The sequence below is a fragment of the Pseudorca crassidens genome, chromosome 10 (assembly GCF_039906515.1).
Source record: "Pseudorca crassidens isolate mPseCra1 chromosome 10, mPseCra1.hap1, whole genome shotgun sequence".
Classification (NCBI taxonomy): domain Eukaryota; kingdom Metazoa; phylum Chordata; class Mammalia; order Artiodactyla; family Delphinidae; genus Pseudorca; species Pseudorca crassidens.
This window is the reverse complement of record NC_090305.1, coordinates 20,936,233-20,949,012: the sequence shown is the minus strand read 5'-3', so window position 1 is coordinate 20,949,012 and position 12,780 is coordinate 20,936,233. Positions and strand designations below refer to the sequence as shown.

Here is a 12,780-nt window from a genome sequence, read left to right as displayed (position 1 = left end):
TTTATGGACACAGGCAAATTGTTTACCCTCAGGTAACAAACGATTTATTTGAATTGAAAATCAAATGTCTTCAGGAACCAGGTAAGGGGTTTTTGTATCAGGAACAGTGGTGAGCTATCCAGCTTTATATCACTGGGTCAGTCAGTAGTGACCTTCTGGCTGAATACAAGCCCCCTGTGTTGCAAGGTCCATGTAGCACTCTTGGTCTTTATTATGTCATTTGCCAAGTAGAGATGTTAACAATGCCGGCCTTGGGAACTGTCCAGATTCGTGATTTTATCAATTCAAAGTCTGTAAATCAGTGCCTATATGGATTAGTTAATTTAATCCTCACAATAACTCTGTGGGTTGGGGGGGCCATTATCAGCTCAAATATGATGATGAAGAAATGGAAGCATAGTGAGGGGAACTACCTCTCACAGGGGTTCATTTGGATAAAACTGTCATGGACTTTATCTCCATCACTAGAGAATGGATGGACATTTTGTGTTATGTGCATATGTCCATTTTACTTCATCCATCCATCCACTCATCAAAAACTTTTTGAGTGCTTACTGTGTGCTCAACAATGTTCCAGGTGTTGGAAAGAGCAATGCGTAACGTGGCAAAGATCCTACTGTGCGGAGCTCGCCGACGATTATTGTGGGAGACAGAAAATAAACAAAGATAAACAGTCTTATGGTAGGTAAAGAGGATAAAGAAAACAGACCAAGGGGATTAAGGACTGCCACAGAGTAGGAGATGGGTGGTGGATAGTTGTCATTTTAAATAAGGTGGGTGGGGAAAACTTCACGACTGAGATGAGACATGAAAGCCAGTGTCATGAAGCTTGGAAGGGAGAGGGGTCTTCATACATCTGTAAGAAGATCATTCCATAGAGAAGAAACCGTGATTGCGAAGGTCCTATGTTGGGAGCATCACTTGGAATGATGGTCGCAGGTCTGATAACCAACTAGATAGAACCAGGTTCCTCTTCTGTTTTCTCAAACTGGAGTTTCAAGTCTCAAGCTCAGCAGCGATTTTACACATTTTTTTTTTTTTCCCAAAAGTATTGTTCTAGTTTCCTGAGCACACCCAATTCAGATGGTAAACTGAGGCCGGGGCAGGAAGAGATGAGTACTAATCCCAGGGAGGACTGCCAGCCTGATTCAAGGATACCAGTCATTAAGGAAAGACCATTAATTATTTGATAATTTATTTAAAATAAAAAGTAAGATATTTTGAGGTTCCAAATAATCACCATCATCGTTTTACTTTTCAGAAAAAAGAGAATCCAAATGTAATATTCCTAAAAAGGCTTTATACACTCTAACAAGTAAATTTTCTGAGATTACATTGCATAATTATGGATAAGTCGCCAAATATAAATAAGACTGCTCATCTGTTGGCTCATGGCTAATAGAACTCTATATTAAAACCTTCAAAATGGTGATGATTTGATGGCCAAACCCATGATTTTAAAAATAAAACAAAATTAAAATACATTTATTTATTTATGATAAAGGTGTTACATGTTCTCAGCTGCAGATCTTGAGCTATAGCTGTGTCTTGGCACAGAACTAAGAGATCACATCTCTTCTGAACCCTTCCTATTGGGAGACACTGCAGTCCAAATGCAGGAATTTTCATTATGGAGTGTAAACTATTAATTACTTTCATTTTTAATAAGTAGTGTTCAAGGAAAGAATGGAAAACTGGTGTCCTTCAGGTTTTGCCAGATAACTGAAGCTGTCGGGGAGGAAGAAAATGTCCTCTATCCTTTGCCAACTAAAGAATGTAGCTAGCTATCTAGTTCTACAAGGTTTGAGATCCAGCAAGTAACAGAACTTCCTTTTAGAAAATAGAGATTGGGACCCTGCCTTGGTGGAGGGTATATTAAGATAAACCCCCAAACCTTGTGGACGAAGAATGTCACCTGCCATATCAGTAAACTAAGGATGTGGCGGCCATCAAGCCATCAGCTCCTGCAACCGCCCCCGCCTGTGCACCCTGAGGGGATTCAGGATGGAGAAAAACAGGATACTGGCCCTAGATAGTTAAGCTACATATATATCAAAGGAATGATTTCAATGAGTCCAGACTCTTGCATCTTCCCAGATATAGAAAAGGGCTAACTTCATTAACTTGAGATGGCTGTTTTCTTTAACAGTTTCTTTGACGTTCCAACTACGTGCTTTTTTGTGTTGTTGTTGTTGTTTTTTCTCCAAAAACTCCTATATATCCTGGATCCTCCTTTACCTCTTCAGGACCAGTCCCACAGAGCTATCTGAGAGGCTGTCTCCTGGGCTTAAGTCCTCCATATACCTGCTGAATATAACATAATTCTCAACTTTTAGGTTATTATTATTTTTCCAATTGACAACCTTACGGCTTATTGCAAGTTTATTCTCTGCTTTTATGAGGTCCAAAAAGGGTGTTCTAGATCAGCAAGTAGCTCTTTCTTCCAAGCAGTGGTTCTGGAGCCCAGGTGCACTTTTATCTCTGTATCTCAATCATCCTAAACACATTGCTTTCCCATGTTAAAAAATAAAATTCAATGGAGTAAATTTTAAAGATCTTATTGGCTTTATTCAGTGATTCATGAATCAGGCAAAATCCAGGCTAGCAGATAGAAGAGAGCTGTGAGGAGCTGTACAAAATAAAAGATTTTTCTAGGCAGAAGGGAGCAGGAACAGGGAAGTTACACTAGGAAAAAAAGTGGGTAGCTTATTGCAAGGTTGCTTTCCTGTAGGGGTTGGCAGGGGTCTGTCCGGCTGATTACCTGACTGGTGCTGAGCAGGAATTCCTGTTTGACTAGTTTAAGATTTCATTTCTGGGGAAGCCAAAACTGTAATTAAGTCTTGGTCTGATGACATAACTCTATTTTGGGCCTCTTTTGTTTCTAAAACACTTTTGTCTTGGGAGGGGAAAGAGCTTGGAAAGTCTTCGTGGGAGGTTATTATGCCCCAGACCTGAAAATTCAAACTTTACTTTTATTTACATTCCATTGTTAGGAACTCAGCTATGTGGGCTAAGAAGGCCACACCCAACTACAAGGGAAGCTGGGAAACAAGGTCTCTGAGGGCTCAGGAAGGAGAGGTTAACAGCCAGTGTGCCTCTGCCTCTGAAGGTTTATAGAGTTTATCTGTGCAGAACTGGGGCCCTGAAGTTAGTATCATGTATCTGTCACCTCAGATATCCACACTTGCTCTAATTCTCTTTCCGGAAAACCTGTGTATTTTCTAAAATCACTATGCACAGGTCCTCTGTTCTTTCCTGATAGTGGTAGACAGAGCATTGAAACAACAGAGTTCTGGGGTAGTCCCAACACTAAATATGCTTGAGCAAGTCACCTATAAGAGTTACTGTATTATCTCTACAGATGAGGAAGCATGCTGAGTGATTCTGCGTAATGCCCAAGGTCACCTGGCTAGTAAATGGTGACAACAAATTTCAGCCCAGGTAGTGAACCTCAAAGCCCTTCAATTTTAAGCATATTTCATTACTGTTCTATATTTGTATACATCATTATTTGCTCTATAGGACAATGTTATATGTCCTAGGTAACAGGGACCATATCTTATTAAGAATGACAACTAGAATGACAAGTGAGAAATTACCTTAATGCAGTGGTAGCCTCCCAATACACTACCAGGCAGGCCATTTCCAAGGTCATAGAACATAAAGTCTCACTGGCCAATTTAAGTTCCCTGATTAATTTGATTGAATCAATTTTAAATATATAGCAAGAAACAAGGGAAAAGATACTGGACAAATGAACACATTTCAGATAGGTTGCAAAAGATCAGTTGAATCCTTGGTTTCACTTTTCATGTGAAACCTCCCTTTCCTCCTCTTCACCCCTTCTCCTTCCCCTCCCTCTCTCCTATCTCTCTCTGACCCTCCTCTCTCCCTCTCTCTCCTCTCACTCCCTGCCTTCCTTTGAATTTCTTCTCTGCTGAGAACTAGGTTGGACTTTGAGCAAAGGGGTCCAGCAGATGGAAGTGATTTGGAGCCAACACATGCTTGCTCTGTTGGAGAGATGCAGGGCTGAGTATACAGCTCCCATCTAGGGAGGTCACCAGTGACATACCAAGGAAACATGTCTTTTATGTGCATGTTGTCTGTAGAGGGCAAATGGTACCAAAGTGGGGGTCACCAGTGGGTGGTCAGTTTAAGAACTCATAAATATTGGGGAACTCATAAATACTTAGTGTCTTACAAAGATTTGGCACTTCTTGGTTCTTTCATCACTTTATATCTCCATGTAGCACACACAAGCTCTACTTTCCCTCTAACATCTCACGAGGTACTAACTTAATGATTTACAGTAAATACAGCTTCTGAATTTTGTATCTCATAAATGCCTTGCTTACCTATCCAACATTTCTTATACGTTTCCTACTTATGAATTACCTACTTAATATTTATGAATTTCATCCATCCAGTTTGTTCTCGGTAGGCTCTCCATAGTAGAATTGAATAGCAGAATATATTTGAGAATATTCTCAAATAATAGAGAGAACATACCTTATACATAGAAAGGGATGAGTTCCCTAAGGAGAGTGGAGCGCCCATTCCAGGCCTAGCTACATAGAGAGAAAAAGACTTTAATTTTGCTTAACCACTGACTATTTTAGGCTGTCTGTCACTTCTAGGGGTATCTAATACTAAGTCATACAGGTGCACATTAAAAAAAGAAGAAATCTTATTAAGGAGAATCTTTAAGAGGAATAATGGACAAGATTTATTAGTATAGTATTCCTTTCTACATTTCAGTAAGATCCTACATTTCAGTAAGTCACAGCGCTAGGACCAATACAAAATTCTTGTGGACCAATGATAAAACATGGTAACCTGAAAATGTAAATACATAACATCTGTTGTTAACCATAGTCCACAAATACAAACTTGAACTCCACACATTTTTGTAATTCCTTTCTCTCTTTTACTGTCTCCTCTTCCCTTGCCATCTCTCTTACTCCACCTCCCTTCCAGAACTGCCTCCAGGGAAATTAAAAATTTAAGGTTGAGTCAGTTCAGCTTTTGGCAATGCTAAAGTGACATTTAGACTGATACTTCCCTTCTGTTCGTTTGGGTACTGTCTAAAGAGTGTACCCTGTGAGGAGAGAGATTGTTTCTATCCTGCTCATTGCTCTGTCCCTAGTACCTGTCACTTTTTGAGAAACTTAATAGGCTCTCAATGAATGAATGAATAAACTCAGAGTCCTAGTTTTTCCACTCAAGAGTTCATTTAGAGAAGAATCTTGGGCACACTCAGATCTATGATCTCACAATACTCTGCAACTCCCCCCCACCCTCCCCAATCCAGCAGAGAAATGGCCATGACAGTGGACTTATCAAAAGTCCACTTTTGATAAGGATAGCAACTAAAGAGCTCTGATCGACATTGCAGGTAGCCTGTCGTGTATGATCCTTAGTCTCATGGTATTATGAAAATCTGTAGCTGAAATTGTATTGTTGCTAATTCCAATCAGCCTTAAGGGAAGACTGACTGACTCACTGGGCTGCCAGCCAAGAACTGTAATCAAAAATCAAGGTTTTATATTTCCAGGCTACTTGAGGTTTCTTACCCCTTCCTTTTCTCTATTACATGAATAACTAAAGATTTCACAGTCATTTGATGGTCTGACTGCTAAAATTCTTAATAGGTCAGCAACTAAAACTGACTTCTCAGTTCTTAATATAAAACCGTTTCTCTGCTCTGTGCTCGCTAAAATTATTTCTGCTCAGTAAAAGGAGCCCGATTTCTGAAAAAATTAGAATGGTAAAGATACCTAATTAGTCAATTTTCAAACCTGACCTTACTTCTCTCTAGAAACGAATAGTATGCAGCATTAGAGCCCCTTTTGAAAGTGTGAGTGGCTCTGAAAAGAGCCTTTGGGTTTAACAGCGCCTGGAAACATTTACTTGGAGCTGGTGTACTTGGTGACAGCCTTGGTACCCTCGGACACGGCGTGCTTGGCCAGCTCCCCAGGCAGCAGCAGACGTACGGCAGTCTGGATCTCCCTGGAGGTGATGGTCGAGCGTTTGTTGTAATGCGCCAGGCGCGACGCCTCGCCCGCGATGCGCTCAAAGATGTCATTGACGAACGAGTTCATGATGCCCATGGCCTTAGACGAGATACCGGTGTCCGGGTGGACCTGCTTCAGCACCTTATACACATATACGGAGTAGCTCTCTTTCCGGCTGCGCTTCCGCTTCTTGCCATCCTTCTTCTGCGCCTTGGTCACCGCCTTCTTAGATCCCTTCTTGGAAGCAGGAGCAGATTTAGCCAGCTCAGGCATGGTGTAAAGTTATCAAACAGACGAAAACTGACACCACCTGTTACAATGTTGGCCTATTTTTGTAGGGCTTCTATGCAAATAGGTGCTTAATCTATCTCAATTCCTGATTGGGTCAAATCAGCCAGTAGAAACCTTTTATGCAAATAAGGTGATTTCAAATCTGCTTTTTGATTGGCTGTTTAAGTGGAACTAACACTCGACATCACCCCCCACCATCAGAAAAAATAACTTTCGTTTTCAGAATAGGGCAAAAAATTAATGTCTTGTCCGTAAGTATCTACTTGTGAGCCTTGTTTCTCTCTAGATCCGGACCTAAAGAGACAAACGCCCGATACAAATTTATGACTAGTTTTCTGCCAAAATTCAGTTACCGGGTTAGTAATTCTAGAAAAGAGAACATAGAAATTAGCTAAACATATAAATGTTTTCAAAATTATGCCATTGGCATTTCCAGTTCGGCTTGATCAAAGTCGGCAACACTTAAGCTTTACGAAGAATTAAGGATCGTCACATTTCAACGGCGGTAGTATTTTCATGTTTTCTAGGAACAGTGTCTGGAAGTGATGCCAGCGTTTGTTGGAGAGCTGGGAATTATGTAATATGGTGCTTGCATTGCTAAAATAAAACGTTTATTCAAAATCAGAACCTTTGATAAGTGACGAAACTGGACTCGATCAATTACATTCAAAACCGTAGTTTTTGAAAGGGCTCAGAACTCGGGAACGTTCATTTTCGTCTCTTCCCAAACTTAATCCCGAACAAAGGGATTAAAACAAAACCAATTAAGGTATATATAAAACATGTAACATACAGGGTGAATAAATGGCGGAGGACTTTAAGCGAGAAAATATAGAGCGTACTGCAATAGATCTAGATTTTCTAAAGTGAGACCTGGTATCCAATCACAAGGCCTATCCAGTTACTTAATTCACGGCGCGGAATTTGAAGATTCGGACCAATCAGGAGGACTTCGCCTGTATAAATATGAGCAAGAACAGCACGGCTTGTAGTTGTAGCTGTGTTTGCAATCTCTCATTATGGCTCGTACTAAGCAGACCGCTCGCAAGTCCACCGGCGGCAAGGCGCCGCGCAAGCAGCTGGCCACCAAGGCGGCCCGCAAAAGCGCGCCGGCCACGGGCGGCGTGAAGAAGCCGCACCGCTACCGGCCCGGCACGGTGGCCCTGCGCGAGATCCGCCGCTACCAGAAGTCCACGGAGCTGCTGATCCGCAAGCTGCCGTTCCAGCGCCTGGTGCGCGAGATCGCGCAGGACTTCAAGACCGACCTGCGCTTCCAGAGCTCGGCCGTGATGGCGCTGCAGGAGGCGTGCGAGGCCTACCTGGTGGGGCTCTTCGAGGATACCAACCTGTGTGCTATCCACGCCAAGCGCGTCACTATCATGCCCAAGGACATCCAGCTTGCTCGCCGCATCCGTGGGGAGAGGGCGTAAATTGGCCTTCTTAATCGAGTGATAACTGAAACCCAAAGGCTCTTTTCAGAGCCAATCACTTGATCATATAAAAGGTGCCGTAGTACTTGGTCATTAAGAGCACAAATTTTGCGCAGTCCCGAGAGACCTTTGTGGAGAGAGTCTCGGAATTAAGCTCTTTAAAAAGCCTATGGTGTGGGGTTTTTTTTTTTGGGGGGTTGCGTTGTGTCTTCAGTGCTGCATATGGACTTTCTCTAGTTGCGGCGAGCGGGGGCTACTCTTCGTTGTGGTGCGCGGGCTTCTCATTGCAGTGGCTTCTCTTGCAGAGCACGAGCTCTAGGCTTGAGGGTTTCAGTAGTTGCAGCACTGGACTCAGTAGTTGCAGTGCGTGGACTCAGCAGTTCTGGCGCACAGGCTTAGTTGCTCCGTGGAATGTGGGATCTTCCTGGACCAGGGCTCAAGCCCGTGTCCCCTGTATTGGCAGGCAGTCTTAACCACTGCACCACCAGGGAAGTCCTAAAAAGCCTATGTTATTTTTAAGTTTTCAGTGTAGGAACTGCCTCCACGGCTTTACTTGCACACTCCCGTTTGGTGTATTTTGTGTAGGTCTGGTACATTTAGGCGTGGCTAAACGCTTGGTCTACACTAGGGTTCCCTTGCTCACCAGAATTGTGAGGCCCAGCTCGCTAGCAACCACAAGGACCTGTTGAGAATTGTCACGTATATACCACGACCACCCCTAAAACGGAGCCAAGGCTTAGGTTATTAGCTTTATCACCAAAGGGAAGACCTTGACAGCTCCTGAGAACTTGGTGGCGGTCTCTACGCACCAGGTCTTCTCTACAAAGGGCCAAAGCAACCAACAGGGGCAGCTGGGTGGGTCTCTGAGTAGGAAAAAATGGAATGAACTCGAATAGGAATCATGAGCCTTTCAGCAGACGCCATTACAGGGGTCTTTTTCTGTTTTCCTAAATTCCCTATCTTAATCTCTAAATCAAATCTTATGAAAGTACCTCATATTTGTCAGTAAAACATGAAAATCAGCTGTAAGCTTGACAGTTCTCTATTGCAGAAAATATTGTCTTCGCTTTCTTCTCATCCCTACAAAACAGCAGTGTTATGTTATTCTGTATTGAAACGATATTCCCTTCTTGTGGAAGTAACAAATTCTTCACTATTTCTAAACTGGTAGCTGAAGGGAAAAAAGTAAGGAATTTTTTTCTGAAACTATACAGTCTGTTATTTGGAAATGTAGAAAGGTTGTTACTAATTGGGTTACTGTAGACCGTTTGGAAGGATTTTATGTCTATTCAAACACTTCAGCAAATTTCAGGTTTAAGATGGGTGAGGTATCCTTAACTATAAAATTGAGATCCTTCTATTAATCTATGGTTTTTTAATGGGCTGTTTCCCCTTGAGGATCAGTAAGGAAAGAGGTCAGGTGGTAAATTTAACAGAAACAAAGCTGTAAATAAATACACAGGCCAAGTTAGCCATTGTAAGTCCTAAAGGTTTTATAAAAGAAATCTTTGTTCTTGGAAGTCTGTCAGGCATTGAGACTCGGGTGCTGAGAACTGGGGAGCCTGGACCCATTTAAGGAAAAAAGTTTAGCTATTCATAATTCCAATAATGGAGTGTTAGATATTTGTAACGCTACATAAAGGCATTCCATATTAGAACGTACTTGCCCATATCCTGTACTTTCTTTGAGATTCTAGCACAGTAAGTTTTTAAATGTCTGTTTCTGTCTCACCAGATGGTTGATGTCAAGATATGAGGACCAAGGGGGCACAGAAAACACCTAGTTGTATTATTAAATCCATCAGAACATCTAGAACAGTCCTCTGCCTAAAACAAACCCTCAGGAAATTAGTCAAAGTGGCATTTAAAATAAAAATTATTGAACAAACAGGAATTACCATTCAGTTTATTCCTGATTACAGAAATAAAAGATTGATAGAGTTCATGTAACTTTAATACTATATAGTATTACCACGTAGAAATAATCAACATTAATTGAGCGGTTGCATTACTGAGTCGGCCAGAAGTCATGTATTAGTCTATGAAGTCTCCAAAATATAAGGTAAATTCAATAGTTCTCTACTAATATACATAATTATTATTCTATTAGTTCTTTACAGATGAGGAAACTGAAACTAAGAAAGTTTCAGTTAAAAAGGATAGAGCCAAAAAAAAAAACACAAAATAAAAAATAATAATATAAAAAAGGATAGAGCCAAAACTTTTCCCTTTGGCATTGCTATATTAAACAATAGCATCAGTATGATCCTCAACAGTTACCCCTGAGGCTTTATTCCTTGGAAGAGCTGTCATAGGAAGACTGATATGTTTATTTTAACATTTTCATAATATGTTAAAGGAAATGGGTGGATTTTGAAAATGTACAGGATCATATAAAACTGTGTTCTATTATGCTACAATTATTACAGCCAATTGCACAGAAATATAATTGATGCACAGCAATAAAATTATAACATTAACTTGGACAATTTTTAGCCTTTCTGTCTATCATCCAAACAATGATCTTGATTGTTAAGACACACACACACACACACACACACACACACACACACACACACTTTTTTTTTTTAATTTTAAAGGCATACATTGAAATGGTAGTGCTTAACATGAGATTTTTTTTTTAATGAATTTTGATTTTCTTGGGGAAATATCACAAATCTAAATCATGTCACATTTTATTTGTACCTGTTGGAAAATTAAGTTGTATAACCATTTCAGGCTTACCTGGTTGCCTATAAGTACATGTAATTTAAAAACAAACAAGTATATAATCTCTGAATGACCAGTAGCTTTATTTTATAGAAGTGATAACTAAAAATCAAGATAATTCAGAAATGCCATTCTTTTTCCACATCCTGCCTACCTCATATGTACACAGGTAAATACTGATATTTTACATCTGAAGACTTTTATACTGCAAAGGTTTTTTTTTTTTTTTTAGTAGCCCCAACACCTTGGATGGCATACCTCAGAAAGTAAGGGACCTAGTGCCTAAATCAAGCCATGAGGAGGGTCATAGAAGGGGCAGAGAGATTTATTACCCTTAGCTTTCCACAGAAAAACAGAAAATCACTGTATCTGATTATTATGGGGGTAATCCTACCCATTTGACAGGATTTTAAAGCTCAGTCAATTAAAAAACACCTAGAGTAGTGGGAAAACAAGATAAAGAAGACTAACGACCTAGGGTTTAGTTTAATGACAGAAAAGAATAGATGCATTATAAATTTTCCATTGATAATAATGGTACCCAATTATTAATATCATCAAAGCACATTATCAGAGAAACTAGATTTTTCTAATTAGGGGAATTTACTCATGGAGTTGGAACTTGAGATGAAATTGGAAAGATTCTCCCAGGTAGAAGGAGAGAAGGAATTGCAGATGAGTAAAGTTGTCCAAAAAACAAACAACAACAAAAAGGAATAGAAAGGTAAATTTCAGTTATTAGTGCTGGTTAGTGTGAGCAGAAAGTATCATTATGAAAAAAGGCTACAAAGTTCTCACTTGAACCTAAGGCAAGAGTGACAATTTTTTTTTTTTTTTTTTGGTACACGGGCCTCTCACTGTTGTGGCCTCTCCCATTGCGGAGCACAGGCTCCGGACGCTCAGGCTCAGCGGCCATGGCTCACGGGCCCAGCTGCTCCGTGGCATGTGGGATCTTCCCGGGCCGGGGCACGAACCCGCACCCCCTGCATCGTCAGGCGGACTCTCAACCACTGCGCCACCAGGGAAGCCCAAGAGTGACAATTTTTATAAGACAGAATGACCAGAATTTAGGAATTAGGGGCTGGAGAACCTCTTAGGAAGAACCAGTTAGGAAGAAACTGTTTAGGATGCTGGTTAAGAAACAATGGAATCATCCAGGTATGAGAGGATAAGGAGAGAATGTGAGAGGGGAGAAACTGTCAGTTACTGAAACTTATTTAAACATCTACCTGATTTAGTGACTGAGTGACATGAGTAATCAAGGCCTCCACACAGTGACATGAATTCCATCTGCCTCCTCCAGTTAAAAGGAGTCAGGCAATTACTAAGTAGAAGGGAGACAGTAGCGACTTCAGCCTGGCCCCCAAATTACTTTTGGCTTACACCTATGCCATATGCATAAGTACCCTCCTGCAGCTAAGAAAATATGAACATGCCCTTCACACCTTCCATGCTAAGACGTCCTTTTTTCTTTCTTTCTTTCTTTCTTTCTTTTTTTTTTGGTATATTTTGGAGACAACTACTCACACAGGCTCCTGCTTGATATTTGCCATCTTTAAGTGTAGATCTGTTGAGTTTTTCTAAACCTGGGTTTTTGCCACTGTGATTGACAGACCACCTTTGTTTAGCAAAAGAACATAAGAAATGCAAGGATGAGTGTTTCAGGAGACCCTCCTAGGGATGTGGTTTACTGATGAAATAAATACAGGGACTAGGAATGAGCTTCCTGATCCCTCATCATCCTGCTGCAGAATATCAAGACCATCCCGAGAGGTTCATTTTAACCTGCTTTAACTGCAACAAAAATTTTGGGAGATGGAGAAAGAGTTAATCAGAGTTCTGATTTCCTTGTAAATTAGAAGCTGTCCCAAGCAAAGGAATATGAATATTAATTTACATAAACCAGTGTAAAACTAGAAGAGCATTGATTGAATCGTGTTTAATCCCTTCTGGTGCATTCCAAAGGGATTGTGAATTGGATAGCTCATAAAGGGCCTAAAATAGAAATACATGAATGTTATTTTTTTCTGGATGAGCCTAAAAAGGAAATAGAGAACTCTACTCCTTTTCCAGTTGACATAATAGATGGGCAGCAGTGCTCAGAAAATGACACTAGGAATAAAGAAACTTGTGTTTGAGAGCCAGGTCCACCATTTATTGACAAGGTGATTCTGGCCATTTCATCTTTCTAAGCCACAATTTTCTTAACTTTAAAACAAGTAGCTTAGGGAATTCCCTGGCAGTGCAGTGGTTAGGACTCTCACTGCCATGGACTGGGTTCAATCCCTGGTTGGGGAACTAAGATCCCACAAGCC

At 40.8% G+C, this 12,780-nt stretch overlaps 2 protein-coding genes across 2 annotated transcripts; one reads left to right on the top strand and one right to left on the bottom strand.

Annotated features, from left to right (window-relative positions):
* Window positions 1-5,866: 5,866 nt before the first annotated feature.
* LOC137231689 (histone H2B type 1-L-like) lies at window positions 5,867-6,287 on the bottom strand. Its single transcript, XM_067752210.1, has one exon. It carries the CDS (start codon window positions 6,285-6,287, stop codon window positions 5,907-5,909), a length of 381 nt encoding a protein of 126 aa, XP_067608311.1. The 3' UTR covers window positions 5,867-5,906.
* An 800-nt stretch (window positions 6,288-7,087) lies between these two features.
* On the top strand, window positions 7,088-7,924 carry LOC137231687 (histone H3.1). Its single transcript, XM_067752208.1, has one exon. It carries the CDS (start codon window positions 7,325-7,327, stop codon window positions 7,733-7,735), a length of 411 nt encoding a protein of 136 aa, XP_067608309.1. The 5' UTR covers window positions 7,088-7,324; the 3' UTR covers window positions 7,736-7,924.
* The last annotated feature ends 4,856 nt before the right edge of the window (window positions 7,925-12,780 follow it).

Coding starts and splice junctions, on each gene's coding strand:
- LOC137231689 (XM_067752210.1), bottom strand. CDS start 6,287: ATGCCTGAGCTGGCTAAATCTGCTCCTGCTTCCAAGAAGGGATCTAAG.
- LOC137231687 (XM_067752208.1), top strand. CDS start 7,325: ATGGCTCGTACTAAGCAGACCGCTCGCAAGTCCACCGGCGGCAAGGCG.